Below are 23785 nucleotides of genomic sequence, written 5' to 3' on the forward strand. Positions count from 1 at the left end.
GACAAATACGAACGTTTCCGAGAAAATACGATGGAAAACTGTGCATACACTCTACTGTATGAAATGAAGGTATGACATTAAAATAATTGTTGATACGTATGTGTATCTGAAGTCAATGACTACCTAGACATAAACAATTTTCAATAATATTTAGAAATGGCTTTGTAAACATAGAGTGATCTCAAATATCATCACATACTATTGTCACAATAAAAATAATTTATTGTTATAAGTTATAACACACATTATCAATGTTTTGTTTACTTTCTTCATTTTTATTTCTTGACACATGCAAATGATAATTTTAAGTCACGATAATGATATTACTTAATGATAGTTTATCTTAATCACGTGTATATAAAGTGAGACTTATTTAAATGATAAAAAGCGACACTTATCACTACAGATATTTTTGCGTAGCCAAAATGTGTATTGCAGGTAAATATTTAATATAGGTACTTAGGCAGATAAAGTAAAGATAGCCAGATTTTCTGTCCGTTTGCGATCCCATGCTGCCTTGAACGGGTAATTAACACCTATGCTGTGGCAATTATCGTAACTCGTAAAAACCGCAATGTAATGAAACTCGCATGCGAGTTCTCGCATCGTCTAAATGAGCTCTAAATATGAGTTAATATGTATTCAGAACACCAAAGTTTTAAATATTATATTGTTCTTACATTTGTTAATCCTTCCAGCCCCTCTATAGAGGTGAGATTCTTAAGATAATCAGCGATCTTTGATAATGAGAGCTCGTCAGCATCTGGCGACCTGTCGCCGTGACGGTTGACCTGAAATAACAAATAAATATTAAACATAAGAATTATTGAGGTTTTTTATTAAGTAATGGTCGTCCGCGTCGAGTGACGGTCCCTATGACAGACCGTTCAAGTATTTTTTTTTTTTTATTATTATGCATGGGTTTACTCATGGCCACAGACTAGCCGAGGCGTAGACGTGGCCTACGATGGAGCGAGCTCGCCCAGAAGGTGCCTGTTCACTCTTGATTTGAAGGTTGCCGGGTTATAAGAACACGGAAATATAGACGCCGGCAAGGAATTCCATTCCTTGGCAGTGCGCATAAGGAAAGTAGAAGCAAAGCGCTTCGTGCGAATTGGTGGAATATCTACCATGTAAGGATGGAAACCGGCCGTGCGTCTAAAAGTCCGATGGTAGAATGGGGACGGTGGAATAAGCTCGTGTAGCTCTTGGGCACACTCCCCGAAGTGCAACCTGTAGAATACCGACAGGCTGGCGACTTTCCGCCGATGGGCCAAAGACTGAAGCTTAGCCGTTAGCTTCTTGTCGCCAATCATCCTCCTGGCTCTGCGCTCCACTGAGTCCAAAGCGGCGAGTTGGTATTTAGCTGAGCCATCCCACAGGTGGCTGCAATACTCCATACACGACCGGACTTGAGCTTTGTAAAGTGTTAGAAGCTGTCCAGGTGTGAAGTATCGCTTCACCTTATTTAGGACGCCCAGCTTTCTGGCCGCAGTTTGTGCTTTAGACTCAATGAAGCTGCCGAAGCCGAGGACTGAACTCAGCTCCATGCCGAGGAGTTCCAGGCTGTCGGTAATAGGTACAGATGCACCCCGGAAAGAAGGAGTCAGGTCGAATGGACTCCGTTTTGCGGAAAATAGACACGCCTGCGTTTTGGAGGCATTGAACGTGACCAGATTGTCATCACCCCACTGGGAAACGAGACTAAGGGTCAAGTTCATTCGCTCAACCATGGCCTCTCTCTGTGAACGTATATCCTCCCTGCTGTCCCCTGCACTAGCCAAATATCTCTCAACAACCGTACTGTCATCTGCATAACCTACAATGCTGGGTTGCAGCATGTCGTTAATGTGGAGCAGGAAAAGGGTTGCGGAGAGAACAGACCCCTGAGGAACACCGGCGTCAATGGCCATGAGGTCCGAAGAGCAGCCATCAATAACTACTCTGATCGACCGTTCACTCAAGAAATCAGATAGCCAGCTACAAAAATCAGCAGGGATGCCGTAAGCAGGAAGCTTGCTAAGGAGACTTGCGTGCCAAACCCTGTCAAAGGCCTTCGAGATGTCCAGTGAAACAGCAAGCGCTTCACCGTTCCTCTCGATGGCCTCGCCGCAGCAGTGCGTGACATACGCTAAAAGATCCCCAGTAGACCGACCTCGGCGAAAGCCATATTGACGGTCAGTGAGCAGATCATTTGCTTCGAGGTATGCCAGCAGTTTGCCGTTAAGTACCCTTTCCATGACTTTACAGAGCATGGAGGTAATGGCGATTGGTCGGTAATTGCAGGGATCAGCACGACTACCCTTCTTGGGTACTGGCTGCACGTTTGCAAGCTTCCAGGATTTCGGCACCGTTCTTGTTTGGAGAGAGAGGCGGTACAGGCGTGTCAGTACAGGAGACAACTCAGGCGCACACTGCTTTAGTACACGTGTAGGTATACCGTCTGGTCCATTGGCCTTATTCACGTCAAGATTCAGCAGAGCTCGGCGTACCTCTTTTTGATGTATAGCAATTCTCTGCATAGAGGAACTGCAATGAGGTAGCGTAGGTGGAAGTTTTGAGCCTGCATCTAGACGTGAATTGCTCGCAAACAGAGAAGCAAACAAGTTAGCTTTCTCTGTCGCGGAGTGGGCCAGTGTCCCATCAGGTTTCTGTAGAGGTGGCAATGTGGGTCGGCAGAAGTTGGATTCGACCGCTTTCGACAGGGACCAGAACCGCTTGCTACCAGGAGGATAGGAGGCGAGTTTGGCCCCTATTCGACTGACGTGGTCGAATCGAGCCTTTCGAAGCACCCGTTTGCAGGACTTGGCAGCTGAGTTAAAGGCTTTTTTCTTCGCGCGAACCCTCTGTGCTCCAGCTTTGGTATCGCGGGCTAGTACCCAAGCCTGGTATGCAGACTGCTTAATAAGAGCCTCGGCTCGAGCACAGTCCGAATTGTACCATGCTCGGGTCTTGTGATCGAGCGATAGGTCGGAGAACGGAATGAAATATTCCATTCCCTGCCGAATCACATCCGCAACAGCCTCAGCAGAACACGAGGGGTCACCCGAAGAAAAACAGACCTGCTGCCAGGGGAAAGACGCAAAGAAATGCCGCATCTCATCCCAGTCCGCTGACTCGTATCGCCATACTCTCCTCGTGCCCCTAGGGCATATTTTGTTCGGGCTTAATATAAAAAATAATTGTAGATTCGATTTAGGACGTAGACTCAGACAGAATGGGGAGGGCCCCGCTCCGAGTCGGTCAATGTGCAAAGGCTGTCCGTGGTTATCCAGCAATTTAATAATAAAAGAATATAAATTACAAATTAGATTACAACTACATAAATAAAACCGCTCACTGTTGTTCCCAGTGCAAAGGTGCATTTGCACGCGTATCTTCAGTGCCGTGCTGTACACATGTGCAGTCACTGCATACAGGGGGCTACCGCGAAAACCGAAATTCGCAAATTGCGGGGATCTTTCTTTTTTACTCCAATTAAACTGTAATTAGAGTGACAGAGACAGATGCCCGCAATTTGCGAACTTCGATTTTCGCGGTTATAGTCTTCACACTTTCGGCGCGATTCGGGAAATGATTTAGAGATTAACTAGATACCATATAGTAAAGATATTTGACGTCCCACGGGTAAAGGTACCTTATGGCGGTTGGCGCTTACGCTATTATTAATGCCGCTCTAATACATTGCGGCGCTATGCGACGTAGGCGGCAGCCGCCATAAGGTATCTTTTGCCGTGGAACGTCACATATCTTTACTATTTCATATCTAGTAAATCTCTAATACATTTCCCGAATCGCGGCGCCAGCTGCCAAAAGGTATCTTTTGCCGTGGAACGTCAGATATATCTTTACTATAATCGTATCTAGTTAATCTCTAATTCATTTCCCGAATCGCGCCCTTTGATGGTATGTACCGGCCGGCCGGTTGTTTATCAGCCATTATTATGCGACCAATTCTAGTTTTCCTATCACATTCAATTGTTATCCCGCATATCACTCGCACGTGGTATCGATAACCTCACATTGTAATCTGGAAAGGTTACACAGAATTGGAATGACGCAAATGGGACATACTAAACATACATAGTTTTTATTATTAATTATAAAACCTAAATTTATATTTAGTATTCCGTTTGTATTACGCATCGGTTCTTGTTCGTGTGCGTGTTAAAAAACATGATGCATTCAAATTAAAAACGTTTTTTATCGATCGTTTAATATGTCAATCATTTTTAAAGGTCATGATTTAAATTTTTTATCAATTTATTTCCTTTACCAAATAAATGCATTTTATTTAGGTACCTGCGTCATAGGTCAAAGGCGGCTGTTAAATTGCGTCACTAATTTTAAGATTAATCAACAAGCTATTAAATTGTAAATTAATAGGTAATTCTAGTCTAATTTCATTTTTAGGATTCCGTACTTACCTCAAAAGGTAAAAACGGAACCCTAACGCAGTGACTTATTTTTTAGTGTTTTTTCAATAAAAAGACACGTCAAGACTGCTATTTATTGACCTTTTTATAAAACAAAGCAGGTATAGGCGAATAAAATGGTGCGGTTTTCCCAGAAAATTTGTTTATTTAAGAAATATTCGTGTATGATATGTAAAATACGTTCGGATTGAATAGGACTTAAGGTAGTGCGCACAAATGAATTGTTAGATATGAGCGTGTTAACTTTTAAATAGCTATTTTGATTTAAGTACTTAAATCTAGAATCACTACAATGAAATAATAAATCAATACTGATGTCATAAATATTTACCTACCTAACTATAACCTCTAGCCGCCCAGAGACCTATAAAAGGTCTCCTGTTCCATTCTAATTTGAACTTTGTGTTAACAAAATTAAATTTCATTTTGCTTGGCAAGGTTTGACCTATGGGCGGCTAGAGAATATAAGACTGGGATGATTTATTATCATAGGGACACAGGCAAGATACCATCAAGCTTAAGGGCTTCAAGGGAGAAGTCGCATGCGAGTTTCATTATAAATAAATAAATAAATAAAATTATATTGCGGTTTTTGATCGGTCGGTTGAATGGACGTAACAGTCCGCAATATAACTAAAATCGCATGCGAGTTCGCGCGCCGTCTAAATCAGCCCTAAGTTTAGGTAAAATTAGCACAGTACCTAATATAAAAGAATTGAGATAATGTCATAATTTCTTAACGATTTAGCTTATACAAAAACACAACGAAAAAACAAGATAAATCGACCGCACAATCAAGGCGAAATCTCAAAGGAAAAAAGTCACCAAAAAACTACGAAACTTTTTACTAACCGCCGTCTTATCTTCCCGAGGTTAGCTTACCTAGTTTGTTGTTTGTATACTTTTGCATTACTTTAACAGTTTTGTATTTTTATGCTAATTTAATGTGGCTTCGGTATGAGAGCTAGCGATTTTAGTTTGAAATGAACATTCTAAAGTATCTAATGCCCGCAGATCGAGATAAAGAATTTCTAGCAATATTTCTAGGGAACAGTTATTAATTTGCTAGCCTTTTGAAAAAGTGCATACCGTAAAACGGGGTGAGTAGGTTTCGCGGGGAGAGTTGGGTTATGAATGGGGAGAGAAGGTTTGAGAAGGGATTTTAAGGCTACTGCTACAAAAATAATATATTCCAATTTAAAATGGGGCTATAGTAATACGCATAATAAAAAGAAATCGATGCAACAATCTTCCAAAATCACCTTTGTATGAAGAACCCTCTCACCCCAAATACAAGGCACTACGGGGTGAGGTGGGTTTTCCTCTTTATCGTCAAAGTTATGAAATGTAACTACCCAAAATAAAATACAAACGTCCGAATCACTTATTATATACACCATTCAGTTTTCACATGTAAAAATAAAATTTTATCGAGGTTTGAAAGTCAAATTTCACCCAACTCACCCCATTTTACGGTTCTGATTTGTTGCAGACTTATTTATGATGTTGGCCCAATTAATAATCCAAGTTTGTGAGCTCGAGCGTCGAACGAAACTTATAAAATGTTTAAAATTACTGCATTAATAATAATATAATATGGGTGTGGCCTGTAACATGAGCAAAAAATTTTACTGTAGGCTGTACTCCTGATACCAACATTTGTTCAGCGACTTTTAAAAATAATTTGTGGTTTGATTTTTAATACACTTTAAAGTTTATTCTATGAAGCAATGTATTGCGAATTTTGTTATGTTTAAGGCGTGACAATGACAAGCAACGTCAATAACAATGATATGGCGTGGCGATGGCGTCCAGATATTATTTATTTTGTATGAAAAATAGGGAATATCTAAATACTTCATAATTTTTAAAAGTTTTTTAACAAAAGTGTCACGTTTGAGGAGTACAATCTATTTTTTAATTATTTGCTCGTGTTGCAGATCACACCCGGTATAAAGAAAGGAGATTACTTACGACGAATGCTAATATCAGCTCTGGTTCGCTGATAACCTCGTTGGTGACCGAATAGCTGGTCACCTCCTGCCGCAGACACGCCAGGAATAGGACTAGATAACGGAACATTGTCTGGAACAATAGAAAATTAGGGTTAGGTATTTAGCCGGTGGAACAGAAGAGAAATAGAGCGTCTAAGCGCCTTACCATAATGTCCTTATTGCTATTCTAGTCTAAGAATAAGAATAAGTTTATTATCAAAAGAACACATAACAGAATATGTCAGGGGTCTACGCACTAATACGCTACGCCTGTATCGCGGGGAACCAGTTACAATTTAAATATGAGATCTAAGTTACAAAATCAAGTCCAGTAATATCTTAGTCTGTTCGAGATCCTGAAAACGGTGAAAAATATAGATAGGTACTACTCCTAAAAATACGTGTGATACCTCATTAGATTCGGCATAATGCCTAGAAAAATGTATACGAAGCGTGTAAGTATTAGAAAACAAAAAATATCAAAAGTTAAGTATAAACAAAAAACTGGTCAAGTGCGAGTCGGACTCGCCTTTCAAGGGTTCCGTACATCACACAATTTTCAACATTTTTTTTGTACGTAAAACGTCTTGAAAAACCCGAATGGGTCAATCAAAAACCAGATGTAACATGAAGTTTTCTGGCGTGGTGGCTTATATATTTACATCTCTGAAGATTAAATGCCGAACAATAGTACAAGTGTCCAAATGCGTAGAGCTGAAAACAGTGAAAACTCGAGCGTCTGACGGGTCGCGCTTCCTACAACTTCCGAAAGTGTTTTAAAAGCGAAGGCCGAAGAGAGATAATACCTACAGGGTGGCCAAAAATAAAAGTGTATTTCCGTAGCCAGGGAGGTTTTGGGATTATACTGAGCAACTTTTAGTATGGGACCAACCCCGAAATCGCGAAAAAATAAGTATCCTCCCATAGAAAACGGACCAGCCTAAATGTATGAAACAGCCAAATTTTTCCTCGCGATTTCAGGGTTGCACGTTGGCAACGGGAATACACTTAGTTTATTTTTTAGCCACCCTGTATACCTAGTGCAGTAGTAACCTAATCAATCAGTACAGTCAGCAACAGAAGTTGCTAAGCGGGTGAGTGGTTTAAAATGATCTGGACGCGACTTTATAGTTAAGACAATAAGAGCATGTCAAGGCGAGGTTTTGAACACCTCGCCCGCTTAGCAACTTCTGCTGTTGACTGTACTACAAGTACGATTGCGGCTATGTGCCAGTTACAGCCTAGTCGCATTTTTTGTCTTCAGTCCGACTCACGCTTGAAGCTAAAGGCACGCCACTTTGGGACGCTTCGGACCTTCGGCCTTATGCGGATATCGGCCTATGGCCTTCGCAATAGCTGTCTACATCACGTTTCACTTAAACCATTGCGGCTGTGTCCCTAAAAAAACGTTAACCGCATTTATGTTCTTAAATCCGACTCACGCTTGACTCTAGATTTCTAATAGGTTTTCCTGTCATCTTTAGGTAAAGGACTATTTTGTGTATTTTTTTTCAGAATTTTAGACCCAGTAGTTTCGAAGATAGAGGGGGGGGAATGGTCATTTTTTGTCTATTTTCTTGAATAACTTCTAAACTTTTTATCCTAAATTTATAACAAAAATATATTTGAAATTCTCAAAATGAGCTCTTTCGTTTGATATGTAACACGATCTAGTTTTCGAAACTTTGTTTTTTAATTTTATCGTTTACCCCCCAAAAGTAGCCCCTATGTTTAAAATTCATTTGTTGACGTTACATATCCGTCTTTGGGTCACAGACTTACATATGTGTACCAAATTTCAACTCTATTGGTCCGGTAGTTTCGGAGCAAATTGGCTGTGACAGACGGACAGACGGACAGACAGACGCACGAGTGATCCTATAAGGGTTCCGTTTTTTCCTTTTGAGGTACGGAACCCTAAAAAGGGGGGGAAAAGTAGTTAGGTATATATTTTTTATTTCCCTAATATCTCAAAAAATATTAATATTTAAGAAACCAAAATTAATATTATAAAAGAGGAAGATCGAGGAAATTTTGTTAATTAACAATTGCCTAATTTGTTGAAAAAATAACTTTACGATACATTTCTACAAGTAGTACATTTGTTGACATGTATTAAATACACCATATTTTTTTTAAATTTTTCAATGAATACCTTTAAAATTATATTTAATGTTATATTACGTAAACGCTTTTTAACGCCACGCGCGTTTCTTGAAAGTGAGGCGCGGAGAGCTGTGTTCAGCGTTGAATAAAATGTATAAATAATGTAGATATAGCTCTGCAAGTATGGAATGTTTTATTGAAAATATCCTCCTCTTTTATAATGTAAATTTTGGTTTCTTAAATATTAATACTTTTTGAGATATTGAGGAAATAAAAAATATCTACTTTTTCCCCCCTTTTTTTGTTTATAACTTTTCACATTTTTTGTGTGCTAATACACGCTTCGAATACCTTCATTTTTCTAGTTAGGCATCATGTCGAACCTAATGAGGTATTACACGTATTTTTAGGAGTAGTATCTATATTTTTCACCGTTTTCAGGATCTCGAACAGACTATTCTGTTTAGGACCTAAACTGAATTGCTAAGGGACGGAGTTATGCGACTTAAATAGCTCCGTCCTTTCGCAATTCAGTTTAAGTCTTAAACAGAATAGCAATAAGGACATCATGGTAAGGCCGCAGGAGCCTTTTTCACAAACTTGAGAGCTGACATCTGACACTGACATCTGACACTGACATTTAGGTACCTGTACATTTCTGTGTGGGTGGGTAACGATGGGAGGACTACACTCGTCATTAATACAAAGGCGAACTTATCCCTTTAATTGAACTCTTTCAGGTAGGCTTTGAGCAATCCATAATTTGATAGAGTAAACCGTAAAGGATTAGTCATAAGGATATTGATCCTGTTGGAAGCCCTAGCCCAGGATGCTGCGTTGAGGAGCTTTTTATTAAAACTCTGATGCAGAAATGAATGGTGTATTTCTTCGACCATAAGCTTTTTCCTCCGTACAGATATGTCTGACGGCACCGTGCGTTCTTGACAGTCATCGAGAGCACAGATAAAAGAGTAAAGTATAGGTACAGGTAGACCAAAAATATATCCTCCTGAGTCCCTGAGGCCTTTATAAAGGATCCAAATGGAATATTGAATTAAAATGGAATTTAAGAAGATTCCAAATTCAAAACTGCAATAATGAAAAGGGGGACTAAGGAGGATATCTGATGAATACATAAAGGGGCCCACTGATTAACAGTCCGCCGGACGGTATCGGCCTGTCAGTTGTTCGGAACTGTCAAAATTTTGTTCTAGCTAACAATCGGACTGTTAATCAGTGGGCCCCTTAAGATACCTATTGATAGTTTACATAAGGCACCAGTGAACTCATGTGGAAATTGCAACTGCATGGCCACTTTATGATTGAATTCCATTCATAATGTGTATATGCAATTTTCCAGCTTGCTGTATTACTTAGATATAAATTCATGTTATTGTTTATTATATAAGTATAGTACGCCTCATTCGCTTATTATATCCAAAATAATTGTTTATTATATCTGAAACCATTGATCACTTCAATGACTTGTTATTGTAACAATAACAACGTAATTATGGATTCCAGTAGTCATTATACGCGTAATTAGTTTATGTAATTACAAAGAATGGTCAGATGAATTGCATTTTGATTTGTAATTAAATTATCGTATTTGCATTGCAGACATTATCAGACCAATCTAGCGAGTCGTTTTAAAATGAGAGCGTAACTACGTTTCTATGAAGAATTGAGCTTGAAGAATAAATCAACATAATAAAATTAATAAAGTATTTTTTTTGCCTGGCCGTCTTGTCGGTCCTAAGTATCGGTGAGAGGATCGAGTGGAGGCAGAGCGGCTACCGCGAAAACCGAAATTCGCAAATTGCGGGGATCTTTCTCTTTTACTCCAATGAAGGCGTAATTAGAGTGACAGAGAATAATCCCCGCAATTTGCGAACTTCGATTTTCGCGGTTATAGCCCAGATCTCCGGGAGCTCGGCGTCAGTGAAGACTGGCGTGAATCCGCGCAGCAAGCCTATTATATGGATCGCTTTATCCACGTGATAAAACAACTGTCACTTTTTAACTCTGCGGGATAGAAAGAGACGGACACCGTTTTATCACGCTGTTACGTAGACAAATACGACCATCATATCCGTACAGGCCCGAGTAAAATGGCGTCTTGTGTTGGAGGCCAAGACTCATTTTGGGTCATTGCGTCAAACTAGTAAGTAAGTAAGTAAAGTATTTTTTTTAGACTTACTTTGGACTTACATTGGACTGTTTTTCTCCATATAGGTAGCAACGTGTTACCTACATTCAGTTATGCCGTCAGAAAACTGATTTCACGTTTTGCTCATTTATTTTAAATTTCCATAAAAATACCAGCAATTAGCAACATAATTTGCATTACTTTTATCTCGACTGTAAAATGAAACAGCTGGCAAGATAGAAAAACAAAAGCCGATAGTGGTTACGATTTTCGTAAAACAAATACTGTACTGTTGACTTGCGTAACTGAATAAATAGAAGTCAAAAATGTTCCACGGCAGATAATGACATTCAGAGTATAAATTGGAAACCACCAAGTTACGAAATTAGCTCATAATAAGGCACTTTTACAATTGTTTGAGATGATTTAATAATTTTTAACAATGAAGTGGTTTATGCTTTGACATGGAGAATTTGCCTGGAAACATCACAAACATCGAGTTTCTTGAAGCCTAGGTTAACGGCCCTATTCTAACTTTAACACTAGAGATCATCTAGAGATAAATAAGATACGATATCGAGAAGATATAGTCATTTGTAAGTTAGATATGTCAAATTTGACCGCGAAATTGTTCCGCGATTCTGGAGGTCCTCTTGAACGATTTCGACAAGTTATGACTTAGATATCCAAGTCACATCTAGTCGATATCTAATGTAAATCTAGTTGATCTCTATATCGTCTCTAGATCTTGTGATTATCTCGTTTCCCGAATACGCGTGTAAGTTTGATCTCACTGTAATACTTTATCAATGTTATGTACTCCGTGATTGTCATATGTATCAGTATTTATTACCTTGTAAAATGTTTTAGCGTAAGTTATAATATGTATGTGTAATAAATAAATAAAAATAAACGCCTAGGAGAAATACCACTAGCATCAGAAGTCAGAAGTCAAACTGCCGTCTAATAAATTTTATGCATTCGACACACTTCTAGAGATCCTGGGGCCGATTTTTGAATTTCGAGCACTTGATTTCGTCAGTCGAAAATCTGTAGAAAACGGCGGACTTCTATTATTGAAACACGATCGATAGAAATTGGAAATAGATATAGTGGTATCGACTACCCGTTGTCAATTCTAGCCTAGCGCTCGAAATTCAAAAATGGCCCCCTGCCTGATAATCATGGTCGCGTTTTTATCACGTGTCATGTCATGCGTCACTTTCGCTTATATACTTGTTAGAACGTGACAGGCATGGTGACAAATGATAAAGAGCCGGCCATTTTAGCCCTTCTGGTCTACATCTGTGTCCGGCGGATATATATATGTCTGTAAGATGTGTCTGGCGGACAAAAAAATTAAATGCATACATCGAGAGATTAAGGCCCGGGTCTCCTATAAACGCCATCGGCAGCTTACAGCGTCTGCGTCACGATGCTTACTATAGAGATGTACTGTTGTGGTCTGTTTTAGACGTCGACGTCAGCGTCTTTTTTGTTCAAAAACGTTGACGCTGACGCCAGACGCCGCGTACAGCATAAAATAGGAGACCAGGGCCTTAAGGTGACATTCGGATGGCAGACATTGATAATATATTATGTCTACTTAATATTAATCTTGTTATTGTATTTTAAGAGCAACGTTCAATCAGATAACTGAAAGGGGTCGTTTCCTGACGTGTACAGCACGTGCTATCAACAAAACAAACAAAATTAGTCCTTAAATCGTCAGTTAAAGACCTATATTTGTATGAATATATTTTGATAAACGGGTCAAAATGAACTGTAATTCGATGTAATACAGGCTATATTTGAACGAGTATGAAATTAGCACAATGAGATAATCACGTCTTCGTTTTTAGGGTTCCGTACCTCAAAAGGAAAAAACGGAACCCTTATAGGATCACTCGTGCGTCTGTCTGTCCGTCTGTCCGTCTGTCACAGCCAATTTGCTCCGAAACTACCGGACCAATAGAGTTGAAATTTGGTACACATATGTAAGTCTGTGACCCAAAGACGGATATGTAACGTCAACAAATGAATTTTAAACATAGGGGCTACTTTTGGGGGGTAAACGATAAAATTAAAAAACAAAGTTTCGAAAACTAGATCGTGTTACATATCAAACGAAAGAGCTCATTTTGAGAATTTCAAATATATTTTTGTTATAAATTTAGGATAAAAAGTTTAGAAGTTATTCAAGAAAATAGACAAAAAATGACCATTCCCCCCCCTCTATCTTCGAAACTACTGGGTCTAAAATTCTGAAAAAAAATACACAAAATAGTCCTTTACCTAAAGATGACAGGAAAACCTATTAGAAATCTAGAGTCAAGCGTGAGTCGGATTTAAGAACATAAATGCGGTTAACGTTTTTTTAGGGACACAGCCGCAATGGTTTAAGTGAAACGTGATGTAGACAGCTATTGCGAAGGCCATAGGCCGATATCCGCATAAGGCCGAAGGTCCGAAGCGTCCCAAAGTGGCGTGCCTTTAGCTTCAAGCGTGAGTCGGACTGAAGACAAAAAATGCGACTAGGCTGTAACTGGCACATAGCCGCAATCGTACTTGTAGTACAGTCAACAGCAGAAGTTGCTAAGCGGGCGAGGTGTTCAAAACCTCGCCTTGACATGCTCTTATTGTCTTAACTATAAAGTCGCGTCCAGATCATTTTAAACCACTCACCCGCTTAGCAACTTCTGTTGCTGACTGTACTGATTGATTAGGTTACTACTGCACTAGGTATACAGGGTGGCTAAAAAATAAACTAAGTGTATTCCCGTTGCCAACGTGCAACCCTGAAATCGCGAGGAAAAATTTGGCTGTTTCATACATTTAGGCTGGTCCGTTTTCTATGGGAGGATACTTATTTTTTCGCGATTTCGGGGTTGGTCCCATACTAAAAGTTGCTCAGTATAATCCCAAAACCTCCCTGGCTACGGAAATACACTTTTATTTTTGGCCACCCTGTAGGTATTATCTCTCTTCGGCCTTCGCTTTTAAAACACTTTCGGAAGTTGTAGGAAGCGCGACCCGTCAGACGCTCGAGTTTTCACTGTTTTCAGCTCTACGCATTTGGACACTTGTACTATTGTTCGGCATTTAATCTTCAGAGATGTAAATATATAAGCCACCACGCCAGAAAACTTCATGTTACATCTGGTTTTTGATTGACCCATTCGGGTTTTTCAAGACGTTTTACGTACAAAAAAAATGTTGAAAATTGTGTGATGTACGGAACCCTTGAAAGGCGAGTCCGACTCGCACTTGACCAGTTTTTTTATTGATAGATCATATTGTTTGTAAACTACTGATTATTACATACCTAGTTACATGATCGATGCATTCAGCAGCAGGGTAATGCATGAGTTCGAGGTTTAATGCTTACCAAGGCCTACATATAAGATGTAATAATGTTTTGAAAAGATGTTTCCCGCCGAGTTTGTTGCCGGTCCCATATTGGGATGCCCTCCTCCAATTGAGGGGGGATTTAAATCTTCTCGAGGCAGAGGTGTAAGGTTGGAGCCGGTGTACCTTTATTTGACGTTCATAAGCGCATTGTGATATGCCTACTTGAATTAAACTATTTTTTATCTTTATCTTTATCTGTCTGTGTTAATAAATAAGTATTAATACATATGTTGCTGAAGTAAATAAGTGAAGGTCATGCCGCAATGTTACACGCGATAAGTGCAAGGTTTGATGCATCCGTTTAGGCCACGGTCAAGTGCAGTCGACGTCAAAGATATGTTTACACTTTTGCACCTTACTCCTTTGTAATAAGGCGAAAAGTGTCAACATATCTTTGACGTCGACTGTCATTGCATACAGCTACTTTCAGGTCAATTGGAACGTACTTACCTACACTGAAACCAGAAATGTAACAATGAAACATACAAATTACTTATTCGAAATTAAATTAAATTTGATTATATAGCACTAGGTAAGGTTCTCGGCTTTATCCATTATATATAGGTCGTTGAGATTTTTACAAGAATATTGAACTTGATAATAAACCGGCTTGAACATGACCGTATCATAATTTTTATCTGTGTGTTGTGTTTTTATGTGCGCGTGTGTGTGTTTTTTTGCGTGTGTGTGTGAGAGAGAAATTTTTAATGATGTCATTATTGTCATTAAACACATTATATCGCAAGTGTGGTTTTTAATATCATTTGAAAATCTTTTAAATAATCTATTGAAGGAGAAATACCTACGCTCAAATTTACGTACTTTCGTGCTCGAGGCAGACATTATTTTATGATTATGTTTTTAATTGATTCTATATATACCTAATAAGTTCTTTTGAAATAAATAACATAACAAGGAACAGGTGGAGAGTGGAGAGGCGCCATTAATTTATTACGTAAGACTATGTAGGGGAGGGTGGAAGTGGAAGGGGGTGGACCATGTCTTATTTTTTCTAACAAACTCCTTATATTAAACAGGGGGAGGGTCTGCCGCACACTTCAATAGGTATCTTTCGGCCTAAGCGTCATTCTAGACCTGTGGGTCAAACCATACACTACTTTTGATAGCTATATCGTACCTAAACATACCCGGTTCACACTGCCTGAAACCAGTTTGAATGAAGTAAGCCGATAATTAACAGATATTGGCTGTAGTTAAAAACCGATTGTGAAGTAGGAAGCGGTTAATTAGGCCGGTTTTCTGGTTTCATTGTGTTTATTTATTATCTTTTATTTATCATACTGTTATGAGTGTTATGTCTTGCTTAAGTTACGATTAAATGGCATATTATCTTTAACGGCGCGGCGTGCAGATAAACGGATAGGTTACCTAATTCTAATCCTTATTTAAAATTAGTTATTAACCTCTGTAACTCATTGACCGAGCGTTAGCGAAGGTCTCCATTTCAGCTTAGGTAAATATGCTTTCGTATGTCCAGATGTTCTCCTCTGTAGGTCGCATTTCTCAAAACCTCGTGAAATTATTTGAACAGGTTGTTTTTGGAAAAGTTAAAGATTGCGGAAATAGGCATAAATGGCATGATAGCCAGTAGGGACACCCCTATGGCGCACAAGACCCCTTGTGAGTTCGCTTATGTATTTTTAGGGTTCCGTACCCAAAGGGTAAAACGGGACTATATTACCAAGACTCTGCTGTCCATCCGTCCGTCCGTCCGTCCGTCCGTCTGTCACCAGGCTGTATTTCACGAACCGTGAAATACCGTCTGTCACCAGGCTGTATTTCACGAACCGTGAAATTTTCACAGATGATGTATTTTTGTTGCCGCTATAACAACAAATACTAGAAACAAAATAAAATAAAGATTTAAGTGGGGCTCCCATACAACAAACGTGATTTTTGACCGAAGTTAAGCAACGTCGGGCGGGGTCAGTACTTGGATGGGTGACCGTTTTTTTTTTGCCTTTTTTTCTGCATTATGGTACGGAACCCTTCATGCGCGAGTCCGACTCGCATCACTTGCCCGGTTTTTTTATTTTGATTTTTTTAAGCTTATCGTGATCATAGATATCGTGATACAGATCATACAGCCACTAGTTTTAAATGTTTTAATCGAATCGAAACCGCTTCTATTCGAACAAAAATAAAACCTTTATAATAAGTACATGATACATGAATAGGTACCTAATACGAATTTTTATCGTTTTCTTCTATTTTCGTGTTATCTAGGTTTCACTGTGCAAGTATGGCTATCTTTGTTTTAATCATGCCTAATTTATTTCAAATGAACTTAATGTACCGTGTCGTAGACTCATTTAGTGTTAACGCTCGCTAAACTCGACTATCAACAAGTAAAAGTAAAAATTATAAAGAACCCTCAACGCAACAAAACGAATGAATCGATTTTGATGAAACATGCCTCAGAACCACCGCTAGAAAGCCTGCTTTCAAATCAATAAAATCGCATCTAAATCAGTATCTAACAAAAGCTGTCAAAAAGTGACATCCGCTTGTATTACAAGCTTGTAAAGCTGGTAATTGTATTGATACCTTAGGTACGCTGACAATTACGGAGCGCTGGTGGCCTAGCGGTAAGAGCGTGCGACTTTCTATCCGGAGGTCGCGGGTTCAAACCCCGACTCGTACAATGAGTTTTTCGGAACTTATGTACGAAATATCATTTGATAATTGCCAGTCGCTTTTCGGTGAAGGAAAACATCGTGAGGAAACCGGACTAATCCCAATAAGACCTAGTTTCCCCTCTGGGTTGGAAGGTCAGATGGCAGTCGCTTTCGTAAAAACTGGTGCCTACGTCAAATCATGGGTTTGGTTGTCAAGCGGACCCCAGGCTCCCATGAGCCGTGGCAAAAATGCCGGGATAACGCCAGGAAGAAGAGAAGAAGACCTTGACAATTCACCGTACATTGCTAGTCCAAGTAAACAAACATTGACATTGTCATTGTCAGCTGACAACTGTCAAGTGGAATAAATAGGCCCAGGCCCCTATTTCACCAACGTGACAGGTCCGACAATTGTCGACATCACTGTTACTGACGTCACAGGCCTCCATAGGCTACGGTAACTCTTACCATCAGCGGGCGGTATGGCTGTTTGCCACCAACATGTTAATTAAAAAAATACTCCACTATATCGCCAGTTAATAAGTACTTATTTTGCGAATCTAATGGCAATTGTCACAAGAAATACGACAATTGTCACGAAATTCCGACACATAACTCATTTGCTGTCGAGAATTACCGAAAGTTCTTTGAAATCTTGTGACAATTGTCATCATTATCATCATAAACATCGCAAGAGAAATACATATCTGTTTTTTGCCGATATGATAAAGTTTTTAAATAATACAATGATGGTGGCAAACGGGAATACGGCCCGCCCGCTGGTAAGCGGTAACCGTAGCCCATGGATGCCTGTGAGGCCAGCAACAATGAGACTTGTCGAATTGTCGCACCTGTCGCGTTGGTGAAATAGGGCCCACACTGAGAGAAAAGTACAACAAAAACACACTTAGAATTACAAAAATAAACTTAATCCGGGGACAAGGAGAGTTTTAACTAATAGGAACAAATTGACTTTTGCAATTTCTATTAGTTCTTGCAATTTCTATTATCTATTTGTTGAAATTATATTTGGGATTACTGAGCTGTTTGTAGAAATAAATAAACTTTACAGAAATAGTGAAACGTCCATAATTATTACTAAAACTTCATTTTTTCCCCCAGTACAGAACTGTTTTTTAATTCCTGGTGATGATTTTTCTCTCAGTGCAGGAGTATTACAACATTATCCTGCTATTTATAATTATAACGCACGTTCAACTGCAAGTAGAAAACGCAACAGTCACAATTAAACCTGAAGTTTTCCTTGTATATTTCTATCTTGAATCTCCCATATATATACTATGTAATAGGTTTTTACATAAACGTCATCTTATAACTATTCAAAAGGAGACCTAGATTTGGTTTACCAGATGTCAGGAATTTTGGCCGTTTGTCAGGAATGCGGGCGAAACACAAAAATGTCAGAAATTTTGTGAATTAGCAAACATATTATTCAAATTTCCAAAAGTAAATTAATACATATAAACAATGCATCAAGCAAAATATTCGCAGACCAGGAATATTGTCAGGAAAACCCAAATTTGTATCTGGTAACCCTAGACCTAGACGGCTTATCATATGTCATAAGGAGCATTGTTTGACGACCGGTCTGATGTAGTGGGTAGTGACCCTGCCTATGAAGCCGATGGTCCCGGGTTCGAATCCTGGTAAGGGCATTTATTTGTATTATGATACAGATATTTGTCATGGTTGTTTTCTATATATTTAAGTATTTATATATTATATATATCGTTGTCTGAGTACCCACAACACAAGCCTTCTTGAGCTTACCGTGGGGCTTAGTCAATTTGTGTAAAAATGTCCTATAATATTTATTTATTTAATGTTGCCGACGAAATGTCTTCCCTTCCCTTAGATTCCCTTGTCGCACTTGGTAACATTTGGCAAACCCCTCCCCCCTGGTGTGACGTCACATGTTTTGAACGAAATCGGCAAATATTTACTTAATATTTTATCAAAATCAAAATAAATATGGGACGTTATCTATGAAAAGGGACCTTATTGTCGATGGCGCTTACGCCATTATTAACGATGTTCCGATATAAATACAATGCCGCGCTACGCTGTGCGGCATAAGCGCCATCGACAATAAGGTCCCTTTTTATAGATAATGCCCCATATTAGTTCTTAACCCAAAACAGTTTGGGAGGGAAAATTAAACAAATAAAAACTGGTCAAGTGCGAGTCGGACTCGCCTTTCAAGGGTTCCGTACATCACACAATTTTCAACATTTTTTTTGTACGTAAAACGTCTTGAAAAACCCGAATGGGTCAATCAAAAACCAGATGTAACATGAAGTTTTCTGGCGTGGTGGCTTATATATTTACATCTCTGAAGATTAAATGCCGAACAATAGTACAAGTGTCCAAATGCGTAGAGCTGAAAACAGTGAAAACTCGAGCGTCTGACGGGTCGCGCTTCCTACAACTTCCGAAAGTGTTTTAAAAGCGAAGGCCGAAGAGAGATAATACCTACAGGGTGGCCAAAAATAAAAGTGTATTTCCGTAGCCAGGGAGGTTTTGGGATTATACTGAGCAACTTTTAGTATGGGACCAACCCCGAAATCGCGAAAAAATAAGTATCCTCCCATAGAAAACGGACCAGCCTAAATGTATGAAACAGCCAAATTTTTCCTCGCGATTTCAGGGTTGCACGTTGGCAACGGGAATACACTTAGTTTATTTTTTAGCCACCCTGTATACCTAGTGCAGTAGTAACCTAATCAATCAGTACAGTCAGCAACAGAAGTTGCTAAGCGGGTGAGTGGTTTAAAATGATCTGGACGCGACTTTATAGTTAAGACAATAAGAGCATGTCAAGGCGAGGTTTTGAACACCTCGCCCGCTTAGCAACTTCTGCTGTTGACTGTACTACAAGTACGATTGCGGCTATGTGCCAGTTACAGCCTAGTCGCATTTTTTGTCTTCAGTCCGACTCACGCTTGAAGCTAAAGGCACGCCACTTTGGGACGCTTCGGACCTTCGGCCTTATGCGGATATCGGCCTATGGCCTTCGCAATAGCTGTCTACATCACGTTTCACTTAAACCATTGCGGCTGTGTCCCTAAAAAAACGTTAACCGCATTTATGTTCTTAAATCCGACTCACGCTTGACTCTAGATTTCTAATAGGTTTTCCTGTCATCTTTAGGTAAAGGACTATTTTGTGTATTTTTTTTCAGAATTTTAGACCCAGTAGTTTCGAAGATAGAGGGGGGGGAATGGTCATTTTTTGTCTATTTTCTTGAATAACTTCTAAACTTTTTATCCTAAATTTATAACAAAAATATATTTGAAATTCTCAAAATGAGCTCTTTCGTTTGATATGTAACACGATCTAGTTTTCGAAACTTTGTTTTTTAATTTTATCGTTTACCCCCCAAAAGTAGCCCCTATGTTTAAAATTCATTTGTTGACGTTACATATCCGTCTTTGGGTCACAGACTTACATATGTGTACCAAATTTCAACTCTATTGGTCCGGTAGTTTCGGAGCAAATTGGCTGTGACAGACGGACAGACGGACAGACAGACGCACGAGTGATCCTATAAGGGTTCCGTTTTTTCCTTTTGAGGTACGGAACCCTAAAAACGATTATCGTTCCAAAAACTTGTTTTATAACCTTACAGCGAATAAAATAATTTAAATTCTTACTTATTTTTAGGGTTCCGTACCTCAAAAGGAAAAAACGGAACCCTTATAGGATCACTCGTGCGTCTGTCTGTCCGTCTGTCCGTCTGTCACAGCCAATTTGCTCCGAAACTACCGAACCAATAGAGTTGAAATTTGGTACACATATGTAAGTCTGTGACCCAAAGACGGATATGTAACGTCAACAAATGAATTTTAAACATAGGGGCTACTTTTGGGGGGTAAACGATAAATTTAAAAAACAAATTTTTGAAAACTATATCGTGTTACATATCAAACGAAAGAGCTCATTTTGAGAATCTCAAATATATTTTTGTTATAAATTTAGGATAAAAAGTTTAGAAGTTATTCAAGAAAATAGACAAAAAATGACCATTCCCCCCCCTCTATCTCCGAAACTACTGGGTCTAAAATTCTGAAAAAAATACACGAAATAGTCCTTTACCTAAAGATGACAGGAAAACCTATTAGAAATCTAGAGTCAAGCGTGAGTCGGATTTAAGAACATAAATGCGGTTAACGTTTTTTTAGGGACACAGCCGCAATGGTTTAAGTGAAACGTGATGTAGACAGCTATTGCGAAGGCCATAGGCCGATATCCGCATAAGGCCGAAGGTCCGAAGCGTCCCAAAGTGGCGTGCCTTTAGCTTCAAGCGTGAGTCGGACTGAAGACAAAAAATGCGACTAGGCTGTAACTGGCACATAGCCGCAATGGTACTTGTAGTACAGTCAACAGCAGAAGTTGCTAAGCGGGCGAGTTGTTAAAAGCCTCGCCTTGACATGCTCTTATTGTCTTAACTATAAAGTCGCGTCCAGATCATTTTAAACCACTCACCCGCTTAGCAACTTCTGTTGCTGACTGTACTGATTGATTAGGTTACTATTGTTACGTGTTTTAAAAAGCACTAGGCTACAAAACACACATACTACAGGGTGGCTAAAAAATAAACTAAGTGTATTCCCGTTGCCAACGTGCAACCCTGAAATCGCGAGGAAAAATTTGGCTGTTTCATACATTTAGGCTGGTCCGTTTTCTATGGGAGGATATGGGAGGGTCTTTTTTCGCGATTTCGGGGTTGGTCCCATACTTAAAGTTGCTCAGTATAATCCCAAAACCTGGCTACGGAAATACACTTTTATTTTTGGCCACCCTGTAGGTATTATCTCTCTTCGGCCTTCGCTTTTAAAACACTTTTGGAAGTTGTAGGAAGTGCGACCCGTCGGACGCTCGAGTTTTCACTGTTTTCAGCTCTACGCATTTGGACACTTGTACTATTGTTCGGCATTTAATCTGCAGAGATGTAAATATATAAGCCACCACGCCAGAAAACTTCATGTTACATCTGGTTTTTGATTGACCCATTCGGGTTTTTCAAGACGTTTCACGTACAAAAAAAATGTTGAAAATTGTGTGATGTACGGAACCCTTGAAAGGCGAGTCCGACTCGCACTTGACCAGTTTTTTTTTGTTACTGATACTCGTAAAGGTAAAGTGACGTCACAAAGTTTGTGACTCGCCCCTCTCCTTGTCACAACATTTGTCTCATTTTCTTGACCCCCCTCCCCAAAATGTAAGTACTCATAATTAATGGATGACCTCAATCGCCTGATGATAAGCAGTTACCGTTGTCCATGGACACCGGCAACACCAGAGGGGTTGCAAATGCGTTGGCATTTAAGATGGGAGAACGTCTTTTGTTGGTCGTATCAAGAAGTCGCTAAAAGTGACCACAGCGTCCAGTACCCAGGGATATTTATAAGGTTATTTTCAATAAATAACTTGATTTGTGTGCTAATAAATTTTGTCAAGGCTATATTCAACGTAAACTATTCGGTACCAGTCATTTAAAACCGAACCGTGACGTATTTTAATTATAATTTGTGACGTTCCACGTGTCTTAGATACCTTATGACAGTTGGCTATCACTTCACGTAGCACCGTATTAGTATAAGTTCGTAAGAACTATTATGTAATCTGTGGTATAGGTGCGTTCTTAATAACAGAGTAAGTGCCGACCGTCATAGGGTACCTTTACCGTGGAACGTCACATTTGTTGAATGTGAGCGGTACTTGGTAAAGGCGATCGACTGTCGGCCGTGAAACAGGCTCGAACCAAATTGAAAAGTAATATTTTAGTTAATCAGCAATCTTATACTGGTAGTTTGTCATTAGTATACAATACAACAATACTGCTACAGTTTTTTTTAATTAATGATTTATACTACCGACAGACGATTCGACTCTGGCCTGTCTGGCCTGTCTGGCCTATTGGGTAGTGACCCTGCATGTGAAGCCAATGGTCTTGGGTTCGAATCCTGGTAAGGGCAGTTATTTGGTTGACGAGAGAGATATATTTATCGTTGGAGTACCCACAACACAAGCTATCTTGAGCTTACCATGGGACTTAATCAATGTGTGTAAGAATGACCTTCTAATATTTATTTAATTATTTATTTATACTACCGAAATAAACATTTTTGACATAATTACCTCCTCATGTTTACGTTAGTATTAAGAATTCATTTAATTGAAGAGATCTTTACGTATTTATTAGTAAAAAAATATGGACTAGATAAAACTCTTAGCGCTTACAAAAAAAATAAATTTAATAATAAAATTTCATGTGGGTAGGTACATTATTAAAGTGTTTACTAATTTTACACAATTACCTACAAATTTCGCCAGGTTATAAAATGTATGAAATGCAGTGATGGTATTTCGTAATATCTTAATTAAGAAAATACGTACCTTAACTTAAAAATGCACTATACAAACTAAATAAATAAATACAATTATCACTATACTAATTATTGATTAGTTCACAACGAGTACCGGAGTAATACTGAACGAATAGCTGCGCGAGCGCGCGTTAGTCGCCACGGACTGCTTATAATAGATACTGCATTATGAAGCGTTTAAAAACGGGCTAGCTATTTCTTTATGACGGACGGACATCAAAATAATCTTATAAGGTTTAAAACCTTCGCGTTTTGAACACATATTAACTCACATTTATAGACGGGTCTAACGCGAAACGTCGGTAAATAAAGGTACTTAATTGAATAAATTTCGCGTTAGACCCGTCTATAAATGTGAGTCAATAATCCTATAAGGGTTCCGTACCCAAAGGGTAAAAACAGGACCCTATTACTAAGACTCCACTGTCCGTCTGCCTGTCTGTATGTCTGTCAGTCTGTATGTCTGTCAGTGACAGGCTGTATCTCATGAACCGTGCTATACAGTTGAAATTTTCACAGACGATGTACTTTTGTTGCCGCTGTAACAACAAATACTAAAAAGTACGGAACCCAGAAGGCTAATCCGACTCTCACTTATCCGGTTTTTTCCTTTCAAGGTACGGAACCCTAAAAACAATGA

The 23785-nt window shown here is 39.1% G+C and overlaps 1 protein-coding gene across 1 annotated transcript in view; it reads right to left on the reverse strand.

The window, feature by feature from the left end:
- Nucleotides 1–23283, reverse strand: part of LOC134670685 (prostatic acid phosphatase-like) — a 50871-nt gene extending 27588 nt beyond the window's left edge. Inside the window, exons 1-3 of the mRNA XM_063528501.1 lie at nt 23156–23283; nt 6411–6521; nt 681–791 (exon numbers count right to left, since the gene is read on the reverse strand). Coding sequence (XP_063384571.1) covers nt 681–791; nt 6411–6518 — 219 coding nt within the window. The 5' untranslated portion in view covers nt 6519–6521; nt 23156–23283. The remainder of the gene's footprint in view (nt 1–680; nt 792–6410; nt 6522–23155) is intronic.
- Nucleotides 23284–23785: the final 502 nt, after the last annotated feature.

Source organism: Cydia fagiglandana, chromosome 14 (genome assembly GCF_963556715.1).
Source record: "Cydia fagiglandana chromosome 14, ilCydFagi1.1, whole genome shotgun sequence".
Classification (NCBI taxonomy): Eukaryota; Metazoa; Arthropoda; class Insecta; order Lepidoptera; family Tortricidae; genus Cydia; species Cydia fagiglandana.